Source organism: Mirounga leonina, unplaced genomic scaffold (genome assembly GCF_011800145.1).
Source record: "Mirounga leonina isolate KUSES-001 unplaced genomic scaffold, KU_Mleo_1.0 Mir_151, whole genome shotgun sequence".
NCBI lineage: Eukaryota > Metazoa > Chordata > Mammalia > Carnivora > Phocidae > Mirounga > Mirounga leonina.
The window spans coordinates 50199434-50226507 of record NW_023270377.1 but is presented as its reverse complement, the minus strand read 5'-3'; the positions used below and the strand labels follow the sequence as shown (position 1 = coordinate 50226507).

The window sequence follows — 27074 nt, the reverse complement described above, 5'->3', positions numbered from 1 at the left end:
AGAAGGATGTTCTGAACAAAGTATCCACATGTACAAAGGGTGCAGCATTGTATAAGGGTTTAGGTTATTCAAGAAAGAATAAGAAGTTCAGTGGTAGCTGTAGGGTGTGTGGCCTGAGATGTGTCTAGAAAATAAGATTTTTAAATCTTTTTTCTTCTCTAAAGGGCCAGATGATGATCTAAGTTGACTTCCTTATTGTACTTTTTTAATTATCTACTCTTATCATCCCTTTTGATCCATGACTCATTATTTGCACTGGAAAATAAGGCTCAGCACATTACAACCTGCTAGAAATTTCATGTTCTTTCTGAATCAAGAATGATCGCTTTGCTTCCAAAATCATTATGCATATATTACACAAACAGTATAATGAGTCATATGCTCTTAAAACTAAGTGGATAGGAATCATAAAAAAGGTTTTTAATATTTTAAATTGTCAAGAAACAGAGATTATGGGATAGCACTGATCATCCCCACAGCAGGTTGTTATGAAATAAATGTGATAAATAAGCAATTCTAATTTACAGACCAACTGTTTCCAGTCACTACAGACCAACATGACCAAGAAACAATGGCAAACACCCTCAGATATTTAATATAGTTTTCATGTTCTTACTAAGAGGTTTGCTTTTCCTGGAAGTGACTCATCCTAATCAGTAAATTATTCTATTTTTTTAATGTTCCATTAGTTCAGATTATTTGTGGATATGAATAAGTGTATATTGCTTGTGGAAACATAGGCAAACACTCAAGAACAGCTATCAGGTTCCTTTTTAGAGTCCATGCAGAACCAGAAGATTGCTAAATTGCAACAATATGAAGCCAAAAATTTGCAATCGTCTTAAAAAGAATTTATTTTTATTTAAATGGAAGTTAGAACAAAGAGAACATATACAAAGTACTAAATGTGTAAATAATACTTAGGTAGTAGGAATGTAGATGCACAAAAAGTAAGACAGAAGAGAGTGTTTATCAAGTTTTATATTGATAATTTAAAAAAGGCAAAATGATAAGTGTTAACGTACCAACTTAAAATAATCATTTCTTGAGGTGTGATTCAGAACAAAAGGGATTTTTGCTGAAGTAGATCTTTCTTTGAAACCGACAGCACAGAAAACAACTGGATTCCTTTCACAGAGATGTTCTAAACAAATATATTTTTTAAAAGTGAAAACATATTCAATATGAACATAATATTCATTCATACAATACCATGGTCTCACTGACATCTATATTATTTGAAACTTTGAAATCACATATATACTTAATTTATATCTTGTTTTCTTTAAAAAAAATTGAGAAGCCTATCAATTCAATTACTATTAGCATCAGCTTTCTGTTTCTGAAGATTGATGAATTAATTTGTGGCTTATGCAGACTTATGCCTCCAGTCTTATCTTCCCTGTATCCTGCCTTTTAAGCAATCTCCTAAGTATTAGCATTTTACCCGAGGCGGGAAATTTAGGGATAAGAGATAAAATTTAAGTCAGTCAATTATGCCACCTTGGAGTATTTCTAACACAAGGTTTATATATACATGTATAGAGAGTTTTAGGTTTGAAAAAATCATTAAGGAAAGAAAATTGGAACCAATATCTAGAGTTGATTTAAATTTCGTATGTGCTGTTTGTCATGCTTTCCTACAGTAATCCAAGAGACTGTTGTGCATATTAATTAAAGTAACATAGGATATTATACTCTGAGACTGTTTCTTACTTGACATGTGTCTCAGTGTTACTTCATGAACTCATGTTACTACATACATTTCAAATTGGATTTTATACAGTATTTGCAGGTACAAATGAGGCGAGCAGAAGATGCTATTAAAACACTTCACAGAACAACCAAAAATTCAATGGAAAAGTCTTACCTGCTTTTTTATGTCATCCCAGAACTTAGGTTCTATTTTTGTCATAAATTGTAACTGGGAAAGACTGTGGTCATACCCCTTCTACAAAGATTTAGTATCCACTTTGAGATGGGATTTTTCTAGAATTAAGATAAACCTGAAGCATCTCAATCACAACCTTACACACAGGATGGGCCTTTCCTGGAATTCCTCTGGAGAACTCGGGTTTTCTGGTTGTGTCCCAGGGTTGTAAGAAACTGAGACTGTCCAACCATGAAGGGGTGAGGGTGGGGCGGGGGGAACGGAAGCAACTGAAGATGAACGGAAGGTCAGGTTTGGGTTTAAGAAGCCCCTACACTGAGAACGGTAAATCAGAACCCTCACTGGTCCCCAGAGGTCATAATTAGGTTGGCAGCAGCAGCTGGCTGGGATCTACCTGATCGTTCACTAACTATACCTGGGTACTCTTTAAAAGATTATATACCTTTTTTTAAAAAAGATTTATTTATTTTAGAGAGAGAGAGAGAGTGAGCACGGGGTGGGGGATGGGCAGAGGAAGAGGGAGAGCAGACTCTGCTCTAAGCCTGACGTAGGGCTCGATCTCACAACTCTGAGATCATGACCTGAGCTGAAACCAAGAGTCGGACACTCAACTGACTGCACCACCCAGGCACCCCGAAAGATTACATACATTTTAAAGTAAGTGTCTCACCATCTCAGGAGTGCAGTCTTTTCTTCTTTAATCATTTCAAAACAATCTCTCGATAAAGGTAGTACACAGCATACTTTTCCTAATGCCTGTAAAATGAATGAACGGATTTAAGAGTCCACCAAAATTTTAATGACAATAAAGACTGTGCCTGGCATCAGTCATATGAAGTTACAAGGCACTTAGGTGACTCACAAAATCCTGCTTTGAAAAATTATGAATCTAAAATATTTGTAGTAATTAATGTTGATCGCTCTCTAGCTGACATTTCAGGGCATGTTTTAAAGACCTAAACTGAAGATAGTATATTAGCTGAGGAGTTACTTGTTGCCTATTTTGTTTTCTTCAGAATGTTTTGTCCATTCAAGTCTCTCTTTTGAAAGACATCTTAAAAAGTAGGACTGTCAGGACTTTGAGAAAACTGTTCCTTCACACTTCTCTGACTGATAAATATTACCTGAATATATTTCACACCTTGCCTGATCACATTTTGAACATTCCTTTGCGGTAGAAGATTTGAAGTTCCTTAAAGTTTAAGGAGCTACATTTTCTTCTGTTAATTCTTTCTCATTGATTCATTCAAACTATCTTAATTATGCAACAGTAAAAGTAAGGATATGTTCCATTTGTTACCCACAGCTTAGAGAAAGAACTAAACTAAGCTAAACAAGAAAATAATAGTGTTCCTCAAGAAAATTATAAGAAAATAAATTTCTCCTGATGTTTTCCCAATTTTATTGTAGCTCATAGGCATTTTATTGCATATATCAGCAAATCTATTAAGAAGTCCTTTGTGTACCTGCATTCTTTTCTGCAATATTGCTCTTATAGATAAATGAGTGGGGTTTTTTTACATTTTTATTTAAATTGTAGTTAACATACAGTGTAATATTGGTTTCGTAGAATTTAGAGTAGAAGAGTAGAATTTAGTGATTCATCACTTACATATAACACCTAGTGTTCATCACAAGTACCCTTCTTAATACCCATCATCCATTTAGCCCCTCTTCCTCCCCCCTCCCCTCCAGCAACCCTCAGTTAGTTCTCTATAGTTAGGAATCTCTTATGGTTTGCCTCCCTCTCTCTCTTTTTTTTTCCCCTTCCCCTGTGTTCATCTGTTTTGTTTCTTAAATTCACATATGAGTGAAATCATACAGTATTTGTCTTTCTGATTTATTTCACTTAGTGTAATACACTCTAGCTCCATTCACGTTGTTGCAAATGGCAAGATTTCATTATTTTTGATGGCTGAGTAATATTTCATTGTGTATATATACCACATCTTCTTTATCCATTCATCAGTCGATGGACATTTGGGCTTTTTCCATAATTTGGCTATTGTTGATAATGCTGCTATAAACGTTGTGGTGCATGTGCCCCTTTGTATCAGTATTTTTGTGTCCTTTAGGTAAGGTAAATATGAGTATTAAGAACAGTGTTCTTTTTATTGAATAGGTGAGGTAAATTCAATATGCTTATGGAAATAATGATCTTATCCAAAGCAGTCTGTCCTTAATTAAAAGACAAAATATGGTTTTTTGGAAAAACTATTTTAATTTCTCTGATTTAAGGGAGAGTGTAAAAATAATCTTAATCATGAAAATTAAGACCTTTTAAAGAAAGTATTATTTTTGTTATTATGAAAGCTAATCTTTTATTACAAAATTAATACCTGCCCATTATATAAAATAGAAAAACATAAAGAGCAAAGATAGATCTATAATCACATCATCCAGAGAAAATCCCTAGTAACATATCAGAACAGGTTATTCCAAACATTTCTCTCACATCACACACAAAAACATAAATATGTGTATATGTATATGTCAATATGTATTTTATGCATGACGACATGCGTGTGGTGTATATGTGTATATATCCACACAAATACATAATGGAATTAGATTAGACATACTGTTTAAGAACTTTGTTTTTTTTTTTTTTTTTTACTTAACTGTAGTTAACAATACACCTTGAAAAAAATTTAATTATTGAAAGCCATACCAACAATCAGGAATGAGATTTTAGAAGTCATTCCAAATTCAAACCCAACACAATGCCATTATAATATCATTTTATCCCACTGTATTATCAGAAATTGATAAAATGTGAAGAATTTTATAAGTGGACTATTTGTTTATTCATTTCTTTATTTGAGAAGTGCACCTATGGCCTCATAGAAAGAAAACTGGCCTACTATTTAGGAATCCAGAGTAGTAATTCCAGCACAGAAAAGAGATGTGTAATCTGAAATAGATCTGAAATAAATTGCTACATTTTATTCTCTTCAACTTAAAAATAATTATATTTGCATTTCTTTTTACAAGTTCTCCCCTCTCTCTTCTATATTTTCAACCTCTCTCTCTATTGGCCACGTCCTTACAGCACAGGACATACTTGAGACTTATGCATCTATAAAACAGACCTAAAAATCCCATTCTTGCTCTTGCTGTCTACTGCAAGGTCCTGTGTTTGAAGGAGACTTTTTTTAAATTGCCAAGGTATTTTTTTTTTTTTTGACTAGTTTCAATTTTTGTTTTCAGTTATGTATCTCTCACTTTCTCCCTCATCCTAGTTACTAAAATTCAACAGATATTTTTGAAAGATCATAATTACATTCTCTACAGTTATTTTTTAGTGTGGATTACAATGCTCCTAAATAAACTGTTTCAACTTTGATTTCCATGTTACGATTCTTCCCTGATCTTCTTACCTTTCTAATTTTTGTTTCCATTCTGTCTTTTCTTTTCTCCCTAACCTTTGGGATTCTCAAAATTCTTAATTTCCTTCTCTGCATTCTACATACTGCCTGGATTACTTTATCTACTTCCATGTAAAAATAATCTTAATCATGAAAATTAAGACTTACATGAAAAAGGCTTATTTGACAATCACTCATATATTTATATGTATATCTTTATTCAGACAGACTTCACTTCTGAGTTATAAACACACATTTTTAATGGTCAGCTGTAAAAAGAAAATAATAGTGACTTTAAAAGTAGCCAACAATTACTGAGTTTTGACTATATATCCCTGTTCCGAACTTAGTGCTATAAACAACTATCAATTTATATTCAGATTTATAGGTCAAGAATTCAGATAGGGTAAAGTGAGGAAAGTTTGTCTCTGCTCCAAAATGTATGGGGTCTCAGCTGGAACACACAAACAGCTGGAAGTAACTCATGGTTAGAGGCTGGAATCATCTGGAGGCTTCTTCACTCAATGTCTCATGGGATGGCTGTGGTGATTCAAAGGCTGTTCTTCACTGAGGCAACTGACTGGAGTCAATACATGATATGGCTTGGGCTTCTCACTGCATACACCTGGGTTCTGAAAGAAAATGTCCCAAGATGGAGCATCTGGAGTGCAGACAGACAAAGCAGAGCAGGAGTGTTTTCTTTGTACCTGATGTCATCAGCTCTGAAGACTCAAACAGCTGGGATGACTTGAGCAGCTGGGGACTAGAATGCTCTGGAGGTTTATTAACTCACATGTCTGACACTGTGGCAGGAAGGACTTGAAGGGTAGGCTCATTTGGGGCTGTTGACCAGAGTGGTTACAGGTATCCTTCATGTGTATCCTCCATCTTTCACAATATGCTGGCTGGTTTCTAAGAGGGAGCATTCCCAGATGGAGGGACTAGAAAGTTAAGTGTTAAAAGAGAACTAAGTGGAACTAGTATGTTCTTTTATGACCTAGCCTCTGCATTCATGCAGCATCACTTCCTTTGCATTTTGTTGGTTACAGACAAGTCACTAAGGCTGGCAGATTCAAGGGCAGGGGAATTTGACTCCACCTCTTTTTTTTTTTTTTTAAAAGATTTTATTTATTTGACAGAGAGAGAGAGAGACAGCAAGAGAGGGAACACAAGCAGGGGGCGAGTGGGAGAGGAAGAAGCAGGCTTCCTGCCGAGCAGGGAGCCCGATGCGGGGCTTGCTCCCAGGACCTTGGGATCATGACCTGAGCCGAAGGCAGACGCTTAACGACTGAGCCACCCAGGCGCCCCTTGACTCCACCTCTTAATGAGGGAGCAGTAAGGGCACATTGCAGAAGAATATGTAGAATGTTGCAACCATCCACATATTAATGAGTGATATCCCTGTATGCCAAGCTGCTGAATGTGAAATCTTGGATTCATTCTTCCATTTCTCTCTTCCCCTATCACCATCCAATTCCATTAAATAACCACATTCTGTCCATCTCCCTCTCCATCTTCACTACTATTTCTTTAGTTAAGGCTTTTGTCATCTCTTGAGTAGAATATTATAACATCCTCAGATTTTCTCACCTTTGGTCTTGACCCCTTCCAATCTATCCCCCACACAGACACCACAGTGACCATTCTAAGACTCTGATCAGATTATGACCCTCTCTTACTTAAATCTGTCTAGTTACACTTGTTGCCTTCACAGTATATCCCACATTTCTTTGCATGGTATACAATGTTGTCATGCCTATCTTCCTCTCCTCTAGGTCAGGGGCTGGCTGAAGCTAGCTGGGTTATGTAGTAATACCATGCATACACTGTGTCAGAGTGATTTGCAGTGTAGAAATCATCACCATATTTACAAAAGGTAGCTTTATGTCACTGGAGTTGATTGTGACCTTGTGGATATGAGAGCCCAGTTTTCCAGACCTTCTATTGTATTAAGAGAAGCTAGATATCTTTTATTTTTGTCTTAAAATGTCATCTCAATTTAAAAAAATACCGTGTAGGCAAACAAAAACTTTCTGTGACCCAGCGTCACCCATCATCTTCCTACCCAGGTCTCCTTTCTACTTCCTATTACCACTTTCTATCATAGCATCTTTACCTCAATGCTGCTCACTTGTTTAGGATTTTGCCTTCTTCCCTTAACTATAAGTTCTTTGAAGGTTGGGACCTTATCTTGTTCATATCCCAGTGGTGTGGCATTGAATTTGATGCTCAATACATATTTGTTGGATGAATGAATGATATTTATGAAAGTATTTTATAAACTAATACACTTTTATGTAGAGTCAAGAATTGCAATTTCTATAGTTCATATAATAATCATCTCCTCCAAATAAAAGGTAGGAAAGACTAAAAGTAAGCTATGGAAATGAATGAAAGTGAAAGTTACCAAAACAAATGAAAAAGGGGTTGGGTAAGGAGAGAGTAAGATTGGATTCCCACTCTTCTTCCCATTACTCCTGTGCCTTTGCTGGATCTGAGCTGAAAGTCTTCTTTATAGTTCACCTGGCCTAATATTTCAAAGGTCCCCTGGTCCACATCAGGCTGTGATTGACTCTGTCTCCCCATGAAGTTCCTTTGCCTGAGCTGTCCAGTGAATTGCTTCCCCAAGGGTGGTGTCAATAAAGTTGCATAGTGCCTTGGGTCTCTCAAATGAAGCTGAACTCTACAAATCCCTAGAGTTCCCTGTCTCTGAGGTGAACTTATTGCTCTAGCCTCATGGCTGATATAGACTTACTGAAAACCCTTCATGGGTTTCTGATTTTCTTTAGTGAACCTGCCTCAACAAGAATAAAGATGAAATGATTGAGTGATGACCCAGGAAAATATTATACGTTAAACAAAATGACATGTCCATAGCTAAGAGGAAAAAATAACTTGAGCATTTATATAACATAGTAGTAATTCTTCAATTCAACACATATTGTAAACACTGCATTAGTCAATATGGGGATCCTAGAGTAAATCAAAATTGTTAAAGTGAAGACAAAAATATGCAATCATAAAGCAATTAAGGAACAATTTTAAGGAACATGGCAGGCACTAAATAAATGAATGAATGAATCAATGATGTCAGCCTTTAAGCAATAAGAGTGATTGCAAGTACACTTTTATACTTAAGTACTGTGGGGATTCAGATTTTATTATAAGATTCTAAAATAGCGAGCTTAGGCCAAGAAGTCTTCTTATAAGTATAGAATTTGAAAAAAATATAAGATTTTAAAATAGCATTGGGGTGCCTGGGTGGCTCAGTCGGCTGAGCGTCCAACTCTTGATTTCAGCTCAGGTCATGATCTCAGGGTCATGAGACTGAGCCCCGCAATGGGCTCTGTGCTCAGTGTAGAGCCTTCTTAAGATTCTCTCTCTCCCTCCCCCTCTGCCCCTCCTCCTGCTTGCTCTCTCCCACTCAATAAATAAAATCTTAAAAAAAAATAAAAAATAAAATAAAATGGATGAAATTAGAAGATGTTATGAAGGAATTCATATGATTAATGATTTCCCTGGGAGAAATTTAATTTAAATAGGTACTGGGAGCTAGTGGCCCACTTCATTTATATTAGTGGTATTTGACCACATTTTACAGATACACTTCTTTGTCCCAATTAGGTATTGGTGCTTTACTAGTAATTTGCTAATATTAATATTGGAAGTTTTGGAATTCTCCAACTATTTGCATTAAAAATAACCGAGATTATTCTACATAATCCCAATTATAATGTCATTCTTGCTTGCATTATGATAGGCTTTCCTTAATGAAAGAAATGAAGTTATAGCTAGAACTAAAGGAGGAGACATAAAAGGGAATGCATCTCAAATATGTCTGCCATCATCAGAATGTTGAAAACATGCAGTTGAAAACCACTGTCTTAGGATTAGAAATCTTTTCAACAGATATGTATCTAGACACTATCATATGTTGTCTGCTTTTGTTCATTATGGTATTTTCAGCATTTAATGTAATCCTACATATTTATAAACATGTTTAATAAATATTTGCTTTTATTTTGGTGATATTCAACGAGCTAACCAAATGTTAAACAAAATAATACCTCATGATATTCAATATACTGAAAAACCTTATTTCCTGACAATATCAGATAGGTGATGCCTAAATGGAATTATTTGGTAAGACTAGATGGCCAACGTTATGCTTGTTCTGTATATATTTAGGATAGGATAGAAAAGGATTTCCAGTCTAGGAAGGAAGCCTGAAGGAACACATAACACATTGTTATAGAATAACATAAAACTACATATAATTAAATACCAGGAGAGGAACAAAAAGAGCAATGCATTTTATCTGGAGAATCTGAGGGTAACTTACTAAGAAGTGGGATTAGAGGATGAATCCAATTTGGATAAAAGGAGGGAGGGCAGGAAAGCTTCCTGGGAAGGTAGGGGAGGCCATAGAAAGGCTGGCTGTGGGTTAAAGTGTGGCCTATAGGGGAGTCTTGAAGAGCTGTGGAAATAGGGTCAGATATTATAAAGAAAATCAGGAAGGCCTAATGGACTCTTCTCTTAATGTACTACCTTCTTTATTCACAGTATCACTTACCTTGAAGAGAGACTATAGTTATTGCTTATTCTAGAGGCATTTTAAATCTTTAATGATAGAACCCATTACTTTAAAAAAAAAAAGTAAAATTGTCTTCTTTCAAGTCAGCTTGGTGACTTAACACCCAGCTCTAGAGTCTCCATTTTATTCTGATATCTAATTTGAAATGTAAAATCTTCTTGGTTACTAGTATCCTATAATCTGCTACTTTCTTTCCTTTATTCATATGCCACTTCATCTTAAGATCTTTTACCATGGAACTTGAACGGTTAGAACATCTAACCATTGTAGGTTCTGGTGCCTTCCACCAACTTCTCTGTAGGCCCTTATGTGCTATTAGCCATCTGATTAAAGCCCAGGCTCTAGGCAATATCATGAGCATTTGAATCCTGTTTCTGCCACATATTAGCTGGGTAACCTTGGGCAAATTACCTAAATTCTTTGGTTCTGTTTCTTCATTGTAAATTAAAAAATGAGGATAGCATTAGTATTTACCTCAAGGGGTTATTATGAATATTAAATAAATTAATGCAGATAAAGCACTTAAAACAGCACTGGGCACATGGTGAGTGATATATAAATGTTAGCTATTACTATTATCTCTAATGGGGAGAAAAAATGTACATCTGAATTTAGTATAACTATACTGCTCATGTAAGCTCATTAAAATTTTTGATAATTTCACATTTAAGTTGCATTTTAAGTGATTCTCGGAATAAAATTTAGCTTGGAAAAGACCTCAAACATCTTCTAACACAATTTCTCTTCCAGTGCCGTAGCAAAAGGCCGGGCATGGAGTAGATGTACTACCTATTCAATAAATACGCCCTATGTGAATGAGTGACATTGCAAAACAGAAAAGACAAATGGGTAGTTATTATACTAGGTAGAAGTATGCTGGGTGCTTTGGGAGCACAGAAAAGGTGAGTCTAAACCCTCCACAGATAGAAGTAAATTTATATAATCTACCTAGAGGGCACAAAACTCAGCTGAGTCTGAACGATGCACAGGAGCTGATCTGGTGAAGAAGAAATTTAATGGGTCTAGATAGTTCTTTTATACTATTCTGGTCAAACTATTCAAAATAGGGCAATTAGTAAATGAGAATGATTTTGTTGCTATTTATACCATAACGTGCACTGGAATTGCAATTTATCAACCCATGTTCTAACCGGTATCAAATTATTCCAAACAGGAAGGGTTTCCTAGTAATTCATATTAAAAGTGTATATGTTTAGGCCTTTTGAAAAGTCTAATTGAAAGAAAAATAATAGTTATCTTTTACTGAGTAGTTATCATGTACTGGCTTTATAATGAACTCATAAAGAATTAATTCATCTAAACCTCACAAGAATAAAGTTCTCTTACTGCCAACTGATAAAGTGAGCAAGTAGAAGAGTCAGGGTTTGAACTCAAGGCTGCCAAGTGCATGCTCTAAATTACTACACTAAGCGAAATTTTGGATTGATCACTCACTAGAAATGCTGTCTTGTTTTCCTTTTGTATAATTTGAAGAAATATTCAGAAAAATTACTACATTAATGATATTGATTCAGGATTCATGCTGGGACTTTTGTAAACTGTTACGCAAAATGTAATTTATAAGTTTCCCTTCAACACTACAAGGATGAGCACATCTCAAGATGTCTTGCTCGTCAGCACTATTCTCCAGCTGAAAGTGTTTTCACATCCACATCCACATCTTCATTTGTTTTTTCCCCTAGTGGGTATAGAAAACTACTTGAGTAATGCATATTACTTTCCATATTCTTTCAACAGAACATTGCATACTTAAATCATTAAGATGGATTCCTGGTACGGACTCAGAATTTAAACAAAAGAAAGAAAACCTCATTTGTAAATACCTGGAATAATATTCAGTACCTAAATATATTCTATAAATCCAAAAATGTATCAAAAACCTAGTATTCTTCAAATAAAGTCTTTCAAATAAGAAAGTAGAGCACTCAAGTTCTTTCTCCCATTAAACAGCTTCATTTTCAGGCTTCCTTCACAAAAGGAGCTGAATACAGGAAGGCCATTTTAGCTCTGCTGTTGCCTCCCCTTAGATTTTAACAGATGTGGAGACCAGGTCACTCTCTCCCTCTACCTTCACCACTAGCCATCATCCTCCAGCATTCTGGAGATAACCCCTTTTATGCTTTTTTTTTTTTTTCTAAGTCCTTTACTGTATGTATATCCCTACTATTGACAATAAGCCACAATGTTGGATATCATTAAGTTTCACTAATGTTTTCTAGTCACTTCTGTATTCTTCCAAATCAGAGGATATAACTGGCTCCACCAGGAAATGAAATAGAGGTCATTACAGCAGCAGTGACTTTCAAGCTGTTTGCTAAATTTAGCTGTCCAATACTTTCCACTCTAATGAAAACTGTGAACTACAATTATAGAATGCTGGAACAGAACACAGCTTAAAGGTCACCGAGTCCAATCTCCCATTGTTTTTCTGATGAAGGTATGGGGGCCTAGACACAGTCTGAGATTTGCTTGAGGACACAGAGCTTGTTAATGGTAGAGATGCAACTTGAACTAAAATCTGCTCAGTCCGGGGCAGCGGTGTCCGTATTACTACACCACAGATGCTCTGCTTCCCATGGTCAGTCTTACCTAACTAGATCTCGCAGCAGAAATATAGCTGATATTATTGGTTGTGGCTTACCTTCTGCGGCCATTCATCAATTTGGTGCCTGAATGTGAAATGGCAAAGGTGTCTGACTTACAAGTTGCTACAAGAGAAATGAAATTATTTCATACCCAAACCCTGCCCCCAACTCTAAAAACTTCCTGCTTTATGTTCATCAATAATGAATGGCCCATCCCTGCAATACTCAGAGGGAGCTTACATTGCACTTTTGAGCAGCCGGTTAGTAATGTACAGTGGATAGAGCCTTTCTTTCAAATCCCAGGGCAGCGGGTCCTTCAAGGCAAGCATTGCATTTTCAATTAGCTGCTGAGTGAATGCCTGGCATGTGTATTAGTGAAGAAGCACACAATTAGCTTATTGTTTCTTTCTGTATTGTGCTGAGACGTTCTAAGAGATTGGTGGGGGAACAGACAAGCCAGGCATCACTGTGGAGTTGAAGAAGGGATTTACTCAGACCTCGGCATCTTCACTTGCTCGCTCTGGAATTACAGCGATTTATTACGAAGTGCCCTGTGTGGCTGGGTGGAGTGTGCCTGAGGAAACACATCCCAGACACCACCTGGGGTTAGTCTTTCTGAGCCCTTCCAGTCTCTGACTAATTCTCGTCATTATCATGGAGCCCAACAGTCCCAAAAAGATACAATTTGCTGTGCCTTTATTCCAGAGTCAGATTGCACCTGAAGCAGCAGAGCAGGTAGGTGGAATTGGGTGGGGACCAGTTCCTGTATATAAAGTAATACGGACATACATTCTTATTAATTGAAAGCTTCTCTACCTCTTGAATTTGCCTAACTTGGTGACTTCCCAGGATATGTTAATAAGAAATAAGTTGGTTTCCATATGGCACTTGTATTTGAGTTGCATTGGGTGACCTATTGACTAAAATGTAGCATTTCATGTGATAAAAAATTGCACCCGTTAGAGAAAAAAAATGGTTATATTAGTGATTCAGATTTGGATCAAAAAATCTGTTTGCTTTTGCTTACTAAATTAGCAAGTTCAACATTTAGAGAAACCTTAAACAATTCTCAGAATTAGCAACCTTTTATTTCATTATTTATAAAATAAAAAGATTCATTTAACAATGAAAGCATTAAACTTTGAAATAATTTCAGATTATAGGGTTAATATTTTTTTAATGTTTTTCATCATATATTAAAGCAGTAATTATAAGTATGTGTAATATATGATAGATAGGATTTATAGGTGTTATGTATAATTTAAAAGACATTTTATTCAGATATTAAAAGAGTATTAAACATTTCCTGGATTCCTTTTCTATGTCTAATATACCTATATATCTCTATTTCTGTCTCTCTCTTTCATGTAAAATTGGTTTACATCTGTATCACCTTTCATATTCAGATTTATTTAGACTCCTGATGCAATGAAACCCCTTAAAAGACCATTTGTGGTAAAATTACAACAGTGGGGAGGCAAAAGCAGAAAAAATTTATGGGGTCATCAATCTAATTCATTAATTTCTTACAACCTCAATTATCATTGAATCCTTTTCCAAATATTTTACACAAAGTCTTAAAAATACTTACTGAATCTGAGACTCATAACTTTCTAGGATGTTTTGATAATCTGAAATAGATCCTCCCAGACTCAGGCCAGATAAATATAACCTTGAACTTCATATATCTATATTGAATGGAACATTGGTTCTGTCCTAGACAAAATGTCATTGGTAAATTTTATCCTCTATCCTACAGACATATATTTTAAGAATTTACCTATATATTTAAGAAATCAAGAACACTTTAGAAAGTGTAATCATAATATGCTCCTGTAACTCTTAAAATAAGAAAAAAAAAACTCACATCAAACCTATTAGTTTTAAATGAATTACTCTCCTAAAATCCATACTCATTCTTTATTTGTCCTAAATATGTTACTAGAAAATAAGACAACCTTATAATATTAATTGAAATTAAGAACTCAGGCTGTTAAATTTAACCTGCTAGAAATTTTAAGTTTTCTGAGCTTCTCTTAACCTGTTTAGAAATAAGGATAATGGATCTTGAAAGCATCATCATTATGGGCCTCCAAGAGAGCCATTAAAACTAGCAAGTCATCCTTGTCCCTATGCTGCATATTATTTCAGTGGCATCATTTGATTATACACAACTATTTCTTTTCTGTGGAAAGGTAGCTTTTTTGGTCAAAGAAGGTGATACTAATACCTGAAAGTTCTACTCTCTGGCTTTCCAAAATTCAAAATAGTGAGCACCTACTGTGTGCTCTCCAGAAATTTGCTTTTTTATGTTGGGAAAAGATGAGGATGGAAGAGTTCTGCAAGCTGTAGAGTAACCTGGGGCAGCGTCTGACTCTCACTGACCTTAGCTGGGCCTTTGTTGTTCACAGATCAGAAAAAGAAGACCTACACCAGCATCGCTTGTGATTCTCAATGAACATAATCCCCCAGGTAAAGAAGGATGATGTCTTTGCATTGATAGAACAGAACAGAATTGTTTGAAGAACATCAGAGAGTATGTCATTGCCAAAAGGTTTCAATTTAGGATTTCAGTCAGTCCTAATCTAACAAACTAGTCTATAAAAATGGATCATAAACAACATCAGAAATATAGAAACTCAGTCAACAGTCTGCTTTTCCTCTAGAATGACACATTGGTGATGATACGCTACAAAATGGTTTCTTGTTTGTATAGAGACCGGTTTAGTGCTTATTAATGAGCATGGTGGAAAGCTGTTGAATTAGGTTCCGAACCTCAAATTACAGTCTAAGAGATGCTTATATCTCTATAGAGTAGGTTTTTTATTTATGAAAGCTTGTCATGGGGTGGGCAATGAGCTAGCACTGGCCACAGCTTTGTTGCTGATGTCATGTCTGAATAATGCAATTGACAAGTAATCAGATCAATTTTCAGTACTGCCCATTTGAGAGTCATTCTGAAGGGTTGCATCCATTTGTTGTGGTTTTACTTTCCATTTCCTGTAAGAAGTAAAGCTGCCTTATTCCTGATAAATGACTATGATCTGCAATATACAAACATTATTTACTTATTGAATGGAGGTGATTTTTATCTCACATTTAAGTGCTGCTTCTAGAAATACAAGTAAGACAGCAAAGGTCATGGCATTAATTTGCACACAGGCAGGACTTGGTGTTGGGTTTTTTATAGGTCTAAACAATATGGGTGGACAAAAGGAGTTTGAATAATAGAAACATAATAAGTCTAAGTACAGGCTGCAGTGAATAATCTGTTTTAAGAATACCAAGGCAAAATAGTCTTTGATTTTTTTTTTCAAATTCCTTTCTAATTACAGAAGCATACATAAGAAAGTAAAATTCTAATATAATATTCATCATTGAGTCTAAATCCAGGAAGGTGTTCAGCTGATGGGAAACCAAAGCAAATTTATTCCTGATGAAAATAGGGTTTGTTTCTATTTCTATTTCTTTAAAGTGCTATAGCATTTGAAAATCATTTTCAAATGTATTATCTCAATAAATGTTAACTTATTTTGGTTTAGTAAGAAGTGCAAATGGTATGCACTTACAATTTACAAATAAACATAAAACTAAAATCTTCTGGGACGCCTGGGTGGCTCAGTTGGTTAAGCATCCGACTCTTGATTTTGGCTCAGGTCATGGTCTCAGGGTCGTGAGATGGAGCCGTGTGGCGGGCTTCATGCTAGGTGTGGAGCCTGCTTAATATTCTCTCTCTTCTTCTCCCTCTGCCCCTCTCTGCCCCCTTCTCTAAAAATAAATAAATAAATAAATAAATAAATAAATAAATAAATAAATAAATAAATAGAAAAATAAAATCTTCTCAGATTGGAAGTCATTTTACAGCAATTTTCCATCACTGTCTTTGCTCACAGCAGCAACTTTTCTACAATGTCCTAGAATTTACCTCCCCCAAGCCAACCTTATAAGGTGTTGCCCAGCTTGATTTCTAAGTGTCCTGCTACAGGTATTATTACTGTTTGAACATAGTGGAGCTATGTAAATGACCCTTGTGGCTCTCATTCAAGCCCCCCAAAATAGTAACTAATGTTTTTTGAAAGCCAAATATGTGCCATTTATAGATGAGGGAAATAAGTATCAGAGTGGTGAAGTAATTTTTGTGGAAGTTACTCCACTGTAAGTGACAGATTATACAGACAAACTCAGATAAGTCTGATTCTAAAGCCCATGCATTTTCTACTGCATGATGCTGGCCCTGCAAATTTCAGTTTGCATTACATAGTGAATTCTCTGTAAATGGGATTAGACTTTCAGGCCCTACTGACAAGCAAATCTGAACCTTAAATAAATCTTTTGTCTAGATCACTAAATTTAGTAGATTAGGAATTATACTTAAGTATCCCTGTGAATCAAATTTAGATTTTCTCTAGAAATCCTTTTCTTACCAGACCTCCTAATCACTAGATGGCATTGTTCTATTTCCCTTATTGACTCCATACTTCTCTGTTTTTAATCACCACTGGAAAGAACTTAGATGCAAATAGCATCTCACACAGAACTGTGTCATTTTAGTAATGTCATCTCCCTGCATCTTCAGCCTCTTTTTGGAAACTAGAATAGTTTAAAAGGGACTGATTAGCCCTTGCCTGTGCATAGTAATGTGTATGACAACCAGAGATTTCTGGACTAACATTGGGTTCCTGCAGCAAAAAAGCCAAACACTACATAGCTTCCCTAGTAAAAATGATCTATAACCATGATTACTGGAGAAATAAATATAAGAACCAACCAAACAAACCAAATAAACAGCAACAAAAGAACAAACACCATACTGAACCAAACGAAACCTAGATACTAATCTTCACTATTGATGTGGTCTTGGTTGGGTAAGGGACAACATCTCCAAGCTTTATTTTCTCATCTATAATGTAGAGATAATGTCCATCCTTTCTACTTCACAAGGTTGTTGCAATGATTGAAAGAATTAATGTGAACACCCTTAAAAGTTGTAAAGTGCAGCAAATGTTAGGTGTCATTAGCTGATGTGTTCTGGAATACAACCTTTGCATGTGATATTTAAAAGTTAACATAGGAACAGAATTTTCATAATCTCATCTGTACTTAATATTTCTGACTGACCCAAAATTTTTTTCCAAATATTACCTGAACATTCTCTACAAAACAAAACAAAGTAACAGCAACAACAAAAACTTCAAGTGTTAAATGACCTTATTTAAGCAATTGTTTCTTCGAGCCCTAAAAAGCGATATATTCTTTAACAAATAACAATTGTGTACAGCTCTAAATCCTGGTAAACTAAAAAAATCTCTTCAATTTTACTGAAATTTCCCAGAAAATAACTGAGTGTTCTTGGAATCACCTGTCATTAATGCTACTTAAAATTCAAATCCCTGAAAATCTTTCCTTATTTCCAATTAATGTAGCAAAGAAAATTAAATTTTCCATTATAGAGACATAATTAACAAACACTCCCAATTCATTTAATGAGACAGGTATCTTATAATCACTGTTAAATGAATTAAACATAGCTTCCCTCTAACCTCTCCTGGAGTTTGCAGAAATAGTCAGTTATAGAAGTATTTGAAAGACTGATTTGCTTTTAGTTTCAGAAAAACATGCATTGTTTGTATTTGATAGAGGGGAAACAGAATAGAAAGATGTTAACATGTACATCCAGACTGTTTGCTAGTTGATCTATGCTGGTCTAAACATATAGATGAGGCAGGCATTTGATTGGTAGGATTTCAGGGCAGCAAAATGTGCTCTCAGTCCTTTTCCATCCAATGGCCCAGAATTCTCAGCAGCAGAAGCACTATGGAAACAGATACACAACCTGTTTAGGATATATCACCCTTGGGCATAGGTTAACAACCATAACTTAAAACAATGGGAAGCAGAACTAAAAATTTTGAATTGAAGTCATCATGCCCCCCAAAATTTAATAGCAATGGGCGTGTCTTTATGGTGGAGAGAGCAGAAACAATGTGTTTGCTTCTAGGAATGACTCTAAAGAGCCAGATGGCAGTAAAAAGAGACTTGAAGCCTGACATGTAAAGTTAGAAAAGGACCAAAGACAAATTTTAACTTTTTTTCTTTTTTTTTTAAGATTTTATTTATTTGACACAGAGACAGAGAGGGAGAGAGAGCACAAGCAGGGGGAGCAGCAGAGGGAGAGGGAGAAGCAGGCTTCCTGCAGAGCAGGGAGCCCGATGCGGGGCTCGATCCCAGGACCCTGGGACCATGACCTGAGCCGAAGGCAGATGCTTAATGACTGAGCCACCTAGATGCCCCTAATTTCAACTTTTTCAAATATTTTCTGGGGCTACCAGTCTAAGTGACCTTGTAGCAAACTGCTTATTTTTCTGTATTTTCAATTCATCTTCTGATTAAGGGCCTATTGATGATGAGCTCTCTGAGGCTATACCGTATTGTCTATTCTTATACTGTGTGCTGTTCGCTTTTACTCTTGCATAATCTGGAGCTAACTGCTTTGGTTTCTGTATTTTTATTTAGAGAAATACATACAAATCCTCTCTATTTAGAAATAAATGGCAATGCCAACTTTTGCAATTTACTTCATCAAATTTCTAGATTTAAACATTATTTGTCTTTAAGTAGACTTATGAGAAGACTGTATATTTGGCTACCAGTATTAGAAATCTAGAATTGGAAAGAACTTCAGAAAATACCTAATTTAACCACACATTTTTGTGAAAGATACAAAAATCAACCCAAGTCCCTGAGACTTGCTCCACTTCATATATCTCAAAGAAGAATCCATAATTACCCCTACTCTTCAATTCTAGATCCAATAATTTTAGATGTTAGAAAATAGTTTTATCAAACTTGGGTGATATCTGCACTTTATTCTAAAATAACTCATTTACTCTCTTCAATAAAAGTTTATTTTATTTAAATACAAAAAATAATTCTTTATTATTTTCTTTATTATTTTTCTTTATTACTATTCTTTATTATTTTTCTTTATTATTATTCTTTATTATTTTCTTTTCTAAATTGAATACTCCTAGTCCCTATAAGGGCCTTAATGAACTCTATCCAAATTTTCCTTTTCTCTTGGCCTTTGGAACCCAGAGCTGGACATGGTCTTTCAGTAAAAAGCTAACCTAGGTCTTCTGAATAGTAAAGTTTGTGGCATTCATTGTCTTCCACTTACTTTAAGTAGAGACAATATGGTTACAATTAAATTTAATGGACCTGATGCCTATCATGCATGAGTGAACTTTAAGAGGCCTGGAGCTTAGTGAAGGTTTGGGTAAGTACCCAAGAGTTTGGGCGCCATTTAAAAGTTTACTATACATCTAAAAAGTGGGACCAGAAATACAAAGTAAAATAGTTTTCTGGGGCCATTTATTGAACTTCCTATCACAGCCGAATTTGGGGGAGATCGACTTTCTCTCTGACACTTTTGGCTTTAAACATTTTTAGAAATGAGGAATAAAAACAAAGCATTTTCTCAAATAGGTGAGGATCCTAAAAATTAATTAATATGAGACACAGGAATTAAATATCACACTTATCTCTGTTCAACCTTGAGATAGTAAGATAGTAAGTCTAGTCAGTAGAGAGAATTGGGTCTCCCAATTAATTGGGCTGTTTGACGCCACAGACTGAAAAAGAAGCCACAGTCCATTCTGGATGTAGCATATGACTTTCTAAATGGGGCTTGCACTTTAGGACTCTGACACTAAGTTAACTAAAGCTCTGGATTGATAACCCTGAGACATTGGATGATAGCCAGAGAACATTGCTGGACTGAGATTGAGTTGTTCAAAATAGAGGGGCTCCAGGAATTTCTGATGATAGGGAGGTTTTGCAGGGTCAACAAAGTTAAAGTAGAGATTTATTTCCAGTGTTAGGACATTCATATGCACATAATCTCTTATCATGGAGATCTTCTGTTTTACCAAATGAATGATTTGTAGTCAAAAGGCAATGGGCACCTTGAGTGCAAGCTCCAAGAATCACACTGAGGATTTTCCTGGAACTTAAGGATAGGTAGGAAAATCATCAACCCTACACCTGAGGTGCCTGTCACCTCCAAGGACCTCCAATCAAATGTACTCAAAAAAAAGCTATAAGGGACTCACAGTCCATACAGTTTTGGTTCATTCTCAGTTTTCTTATCTTCTGTGGAACTGTTGTTGTAATTCATTATGATCCACAATCCTTGCTGATTATTCAGCATTTATTTTGCCTTTTCACTATTAATGGCAATATAAAACAAAGAAAAGTCCAATATTTGAAGATTACTTAGGAGTTAACTGGTATTAATTTCTAAGGAATTTTTAGAAAAGCCTTTTTCTTCTCCTCAGCATTTATTTCTATGAGTTATTGAATGCCAAACCATGCTGAATAATTTAAAGACAAGTGACGCAGTGACTTTCAGAGATTCATGTACTGCACAATTGATTGACTTATTTTCCCATAAATACTCAATCTGGGCAGCCAAGTAGCCCATTCAGTCAGAATGTTAACTGTGAGCCAAAGACGAGGTTCCAGTTCTTAGTAATGCCAAGGTTTGCTATACTGTAAGTATTCAAAGGAACTAGCATAATCTTCAAATTAAATGAATGAAAAAATGAAAGGGCAAATCATAAAACTATGAAATAGTTTTATTTCTACTTCATTTCAGCAAAATTACTACTTTTGCTCATTTTGAATAATAATATATACTGCTTATTTTTGTGTTGATTTTAATTAGAAATACCTTAGTGAAATATGACAGAATGACAGTAGGGGTCAATTCACTTCATTTTTCTTGTTCTCTGCCTACTTGTGGGGGGATATTGCAGGTGAAAATACCTCGGAGGTACTTTTGCGTGATGTGAAGAGACAGTATTGGTAGCAGGTAGAGCACTGGCTTTGGAGTAATACGTGTGTTTGAATTTCAGCTTTGCCAGTACTGAGTGTGTAGTTAACCTCTATGGGCTCAGTTTCCTCCTTTTGTAAGGGGGATATTGAGGTGTGAGAAAATGCTTAGCACAGTGCCTGCAACCAAGTAGATCCTGAAGACATGCGACCCCCTGCATCATTATACCCATGCTGAGAAACGCGGTGTTCTCCTAAAACTTACATTTATCAGAAGATGACCCAGGTCCTTTCCAATTCTGGCTATGGTGTCAGATAGTGTCAGTGTCCTCAAGAGATGGGGGTTCTTGATAAGAGAGAAGATGTATCCTATCTCCTAATTCATCAGGATAAGAATACACAATCACGGAATTGTTATGTGTCTTATACTGTGATATTTGTAAGCGTGTCTTCCTTACAAATAAAATTTCCATGAAATAGGAGTCCTTTAGAATTTTCTTTAAAAAAAAGCAAGCTACTGGGGTGCCTGAGTGGTTCAGTCAGTTAAGCTTCCAACTCTTGATTTCAGCTCAGGTCATGATCTCAGGGTTGTGGGACTGAGACCTGTGTTGGGCTCAGTATGGAGTCTGCTTGTCCCTCTCCCTCTGCTCCTCCCCCTGCCGCTTACTCTCTCTCTCTCAAATAAATAAAATCTTTATTTTTATTTATTTATTTATTTTAAAAAATATTTTTATTTATTTGAGAGAGAGAGAGTGAGACAGCAGAAGCAGAGGGAGCTGCAGAGGGAGACGGAGAAGGAGAAGCAGATTCCCCATAGAGCAGGGAGCCCGATGCAGGACTCGATCCCAGGACCCTGGGATCAGGACCCAAGCGGAAGGCAGACGCTTAACTGACCAAACCATCCAGGTGCCCCAATAAAAAAATCTTAAAAAAAAAAAAAAGGCAAGCTACTGATGTCTTTAAAGTTACAAAAGGCAATAGAGATCTTTGTAGCAGATTTGTATTTGACCAAAAATGAAATCCATATTCTAATAGTATATGATTATTAAGTATAAAAATCTTTTAGAGATATCTATCAAACATTCATGTGATTGCTCACATTTATTTCCACTCCATTTGTTTTCACTTCCTTCCATACACTATCCCTGTGCCATATTTTGGCTAAGCTTTCTTTTTTTGTTTCCTTCTTTTAGTTCTTTTGCCAGATCTTAAAGCTTAGTCTAGACAGGCTCATTTGTGTAAATCAGTCTCCATCTTTTCCACCAATTTCTCTTATTTAAATTGCAGCATGAAACTCACTTAAATCTCAAAAATTTTCTCTGACTAGTTTCATCATTGTCTGGCATTTTTGTTCCAATACTGTCTTCTCACTTCCAACTCTTAAAGCTATTTCTTGGTTTATATATTCAATACAATTCAAAAATATGTTTTGAGTCCTTATTCTAAATCCTCTAGGAACATGTGGTTTAGATAGTGGAGAATAATATGTCTACATGAACCAGGATACAACTGTAAATGACAGAAATCCCAACTGCTCAGACCATGGTAAGATTAATTCTGGCCAAGACATAGAGGAACTTATTTCACATGTTCATTAATCTAGAAAGCATCTGTATGACTTATTTTGATCTTAGGGCTTTAAGTTTTAAGGATTGGGTCAGAACTAAAATTTTACTATTTATTCCAAACTAGTATAATAGATATAGCTACTCAAACTAGTAGACTGAGCATCGAGTTGAGTAGATGTTAGATGTCCATGAGCTATTAAATTTAAATGGATAAAAAAAAAAAGATTCTCAAACCAATGGCAATCCATCAAACTTTTTGGGTACTTACTCTAATTAGGACACAGTGTTAGCTGCTCTAGGAGATAAAGCAGATAAGTCACTATCTCTGCCCTCATGGAGAAACCTACTTGAGACATTTATAATTTGATACATGTATATTGAGAGTAGAATCAACAGCATGTGGCAAAAATATAAAATATATTTCAATTCAGTATAGAAATGTCTACATTTTGGGGAATTCAATTATAGTACTATAAAGTACAGTACAAAGACTAGGTGCTTGATAAATGGCAACTATTATTTTGGGGTGGCAGGCATATGGCACTTAGGAGTAGAGACACTGGAATCACTCAGGTCTGGGTATAGATTTCAGATGGCTGCTTACTGCCTGTAAAGTTTATGCCAGGAAAGTGGCTTATCCTCCCAGGCCCATTAAGTGAGAAAGCTGGATTCAAGTGGCTCTGAAATGCAGGTTTCTTTTTTTAACATTACTATATTTCACTAAATATAAAATATATTCATTAGAAGCTATTCTGAGTCCTTTGAATAAGAAGATGTGCATTTTTGTGTCTTCAGAATAATATACAAGTACCACACCATTGTCGATTGTTACGGAGAGTTTAAGGGCACATTCAGTTTCAAATTTAAGATTGAAAAAGTTACAAACAGCTTTTTCTAATTGTTTCTAGTTCATAGCCATATTTAAGACAAACAGTAAATTAGTGGTACTTGACAACCTCTAATAAAAAATCTAGTCAAGTTCTGTAATGAATCGAGAGGAGTTATTTCCATGTTTCTTTATTTTAGAATAGCTCCAGAACAAGCTTCAAGCTTTGGGACGTTTTTTCCTCTTCTCCCACCATTTTCTACCCTTGAGTTCAACCAAGTAGTGATGTGACACTGTTCCAGCAATTCCAGACACAATCTGGTAGCAGAATTTACCAGGGGATTAAACTGAAATGCCCCAAGGGCTCAGTCAAGAGACACAGATGATGAGTACCTAGGCTCTGTGTGGGACATTGTGATGGAGGATGCAAACTCCATTCAAATCTTTCAGATGAAACAAATAGACAAAACCACTATGAAAGAAAGAAAGAAAAAACACTGTGAGGAATGGGTGCACCCAAGTGGTAAGTTTCCATGGGACCTAAAGTTGCACCTTTCAAAGTTGTTACTGTTACTATACTCTACCTTCTATACTGCAAGTACTTTACTAGATGTAACACATTGTCCCTGACACTAGAAAAGCAATATACCTGGAGATCAGAAGGAACCTGTGAAAGTCTGAGGTAGAGAGAGGAATGTCCTGAAGCAAATGTCCCAGCTGCAAAGTAGTTGAAACCTGGGAATTCATCCCCCATTCCCAGTCTGTTTGCTGTCACTGTCTTCTCCATACCCTGTCCCCCTCAGGTCTTCCCCAGTATTTCAGCGGCCCCCGGCACATGCTAGAAAACGTTACATCCAAATCTGTGAGTCTTCCTTGTGTTGTGGGTAGAAGATTATGTTTGAATTTAACTCAACGACTTTGTATCACTCGGAGTAATTTGATATAGTGACAATTATAGTGCCTAACAACGCTAATTTGTGAAATAAATTGCCAAAATCTGCATCATCAGAGGGGGATATATTGACAAGTCTGGTTAGAATACAATTACAGTTTGACCTTGGCAATAATGCTGAGGAAAAAGTGCTGTGTAAAATAAGAAAAGCTAGAAAATTTGTTTCCTCCCTCCCTTCCTCCCTCTTTCTTCTGGGACATTTATTGCTTTATTCCAAAATCAGTAGTAGTAGAAGCAGTAACCTCCAAACTGCTTTTCCATGACTTTAAAACTGGGAGGTGGTTTGTATACAGTTGAGCCCTAAAGTTAATATCAGTGAACATGGCATGACTGGGAATTGCTGTCTTAGTTTCCAATTCCATGAAGTACAGATCATGGTAACTCCAACACTGGTTGTGCTGCTGGAATCAAGTGAGATAATGTATGCTAGCAACACTATTGATGGTAGATTTGTTTTTTCTCCACTCTGGCTTGTGTGAGAGACTTTGGCAGACTTAATTATATAATTGGTGATTGACTAGGGCAACTTTACTTTTTCATAATTGATATGTTAAAAGCTGTAATTTATATCCTATAATTTACCTGTCCAAGCTCTTAATTAGCTATGATAAGGCACATGAGGTCTTCTCATGAGGAGCTCATATATTTAATCATAATCCTCACATCATTCCTATTTCTTGCTTTAAATAAGTCAGTTATTTCCTCCATTGTCTATTAATCTATATTATCTAAATTGTTGATAACTGTACTAAAGTTGAGATTTAGTTAAGGGAAAGAAAGACAGAGAAAAATGAAAATAATTGTGTTAGATTATGGTTAATATTACTGCTTTATAATTTCTTTTCTATTGCCTCCTTTATTTTTGGCTGAGGGCTCTAAAACTGAATACAGGAAACTTGCTCATTTGCCATAGGTACCTTCCTACTGAAAATAACTTTTCCATATGTGCAGGAATTTCAGATCAAGCAGGACAGACTCAGGCTGGATTTGCTTTCCAAAGTACTCTAAGGATTATCCACTTTCCCTTCATGGATCCTAAGCACTGCCCACTTGCCCCTAATGATTAAAAGGTTTTCAAGAAATAATGCCAAAGACCCACTCACCATCACATTTCAGTGAAGTAAAATGTCATGAATGACTAAGCTAAAATGGCTCATCTCAAAATTCTGCCACAGGTCATTTGACTTGGTGAATAGCCCAGAATTCCTGCTTTAGTCAGCCAATGAAGGGCACCTTTTTGCTTAAGATCTTGGAGATGACCAAAGATAATTTCATATGCTAGTTCTATGGTTCACAGCTGTCACTGGAATCAAGGCAAAAACTAGCTATACTGTTTATATGGACACTTACAGTATAAGAAACATATGCAAATATATTCTAAAGTATATTTAGGACATAAAAGACAAAAGCATACCTCAAAGCTACATATAATTTTAAAAACCATATAAACTTAAAGGCAGGGGCGCCTGGGTGGCGTGATCAGTTGGGCAGCCGACTCTTGGTTTGGCTCGAGTTATGGTCTGGGGGTGGTAGGATCACCTGGCTCAGGCTCCCCTTGCTCATGTTCTCTCTCTCTCTCTCTCCCTAAAGTAAGTAAATAAATAAACCTCAAAGGCAAATTTAAAGTGGTTAATAGTAATGTATCTTCCTTTTGGTAATTTTATAGTTTGAAAACATAATTTTCACCTATAATATTTATGCTCAACAACTCTGTGAGATAAATATTATAACCTTCATTTTACAAAAGGAAGGTGATAGGTGAGCTGCTCAAGGTCAAAGAAGCTAGTAAGTTAGTAGTCTGAAATTTAAACATAGCTTATCTACCCAAGGTCAAAGCACTTTCCACTACATTAATAACATTCTTTCTACAAACAAGCAATATTATACTCTTGTTATTTTATTTCTGTCTTCCTCATGGAAGCAAGAAAGCACACTTACAATAAGCAAGTTCCTCATTGTAGCTTGGCCAAGTGAGATTCTGTTTGTTTGCTTGTTTATATTTATTTTAGAGAGAGAGAGAGAGACAGAGAGTGCTAGCAGGGTGAAGGGCAGTGGGAGAGAATCTCAAGCAGACTCCCCTCTAAGTGCAGAGGCCAATACAGGGCTCAATCTTCTGACCCTAAGATCATGACCTGAGCCAAAATCCAGAGTTGGACACTTAACTGAGCCATCCAGGCACCCTCAAGTGAGATTCTGTTTGATGTAATACCAGAATATACTTCTTTCTATCCCAATGTAATTGTGTTCATTCTAGAGTGGCAATTCTACATCTTTTTCTTTTTATTTTCTTTGATAATTTATTAGATAAGAGGACCTTAGAGTTACTAATACTAGATTTTTTTATTATATAAGCAAAAAAATAACCAAACAGAAAAATAAATCTCATCCATTATTCCATTCTTAGAGTTAGATGCTGTTTTTTATTCATGTTTCTGTT

At 35.8% G+C, this 27074-nt stretch overlaps 1 protein-coding gene and 1 pseudogene across 2 annotated transcripts in view; both read left to right on the top strand.

Moving 5' to 3' along the window:
- Nucleotides 1-13113: 13113 nt before the first annotated feature.
- The window catches only part of PPP1R1C (protein phosphatase 1 regulatory inhibitor subunit 1C), a 117786-nt gene continuing 103825 nt past the window's right edge, over nt 13114-27074 (top strand). Inside the window, exons 1-2 of one of the 2 annotated variants that reach the window (XM_035007600.1) lie at nt 13114-13194; nt 14871-14931. In XM_035007600.1, the coding sequence (XP_034863491.1) occupies nt 13114-13194; nt 14871-14931 (142 nt within the window). Of the gene's footprint in view, nt 13195-14849; nt 14932-27074 lie in introns of both variants that reach the window. The other variant, XM_035007599.1, reaches the window with a different exon arrangement.
- LOC118012597 overlaps nt 22785-27074 on the top strand; it is a 43231-nt pseudogene continuing 38941 nt past the window's right edge.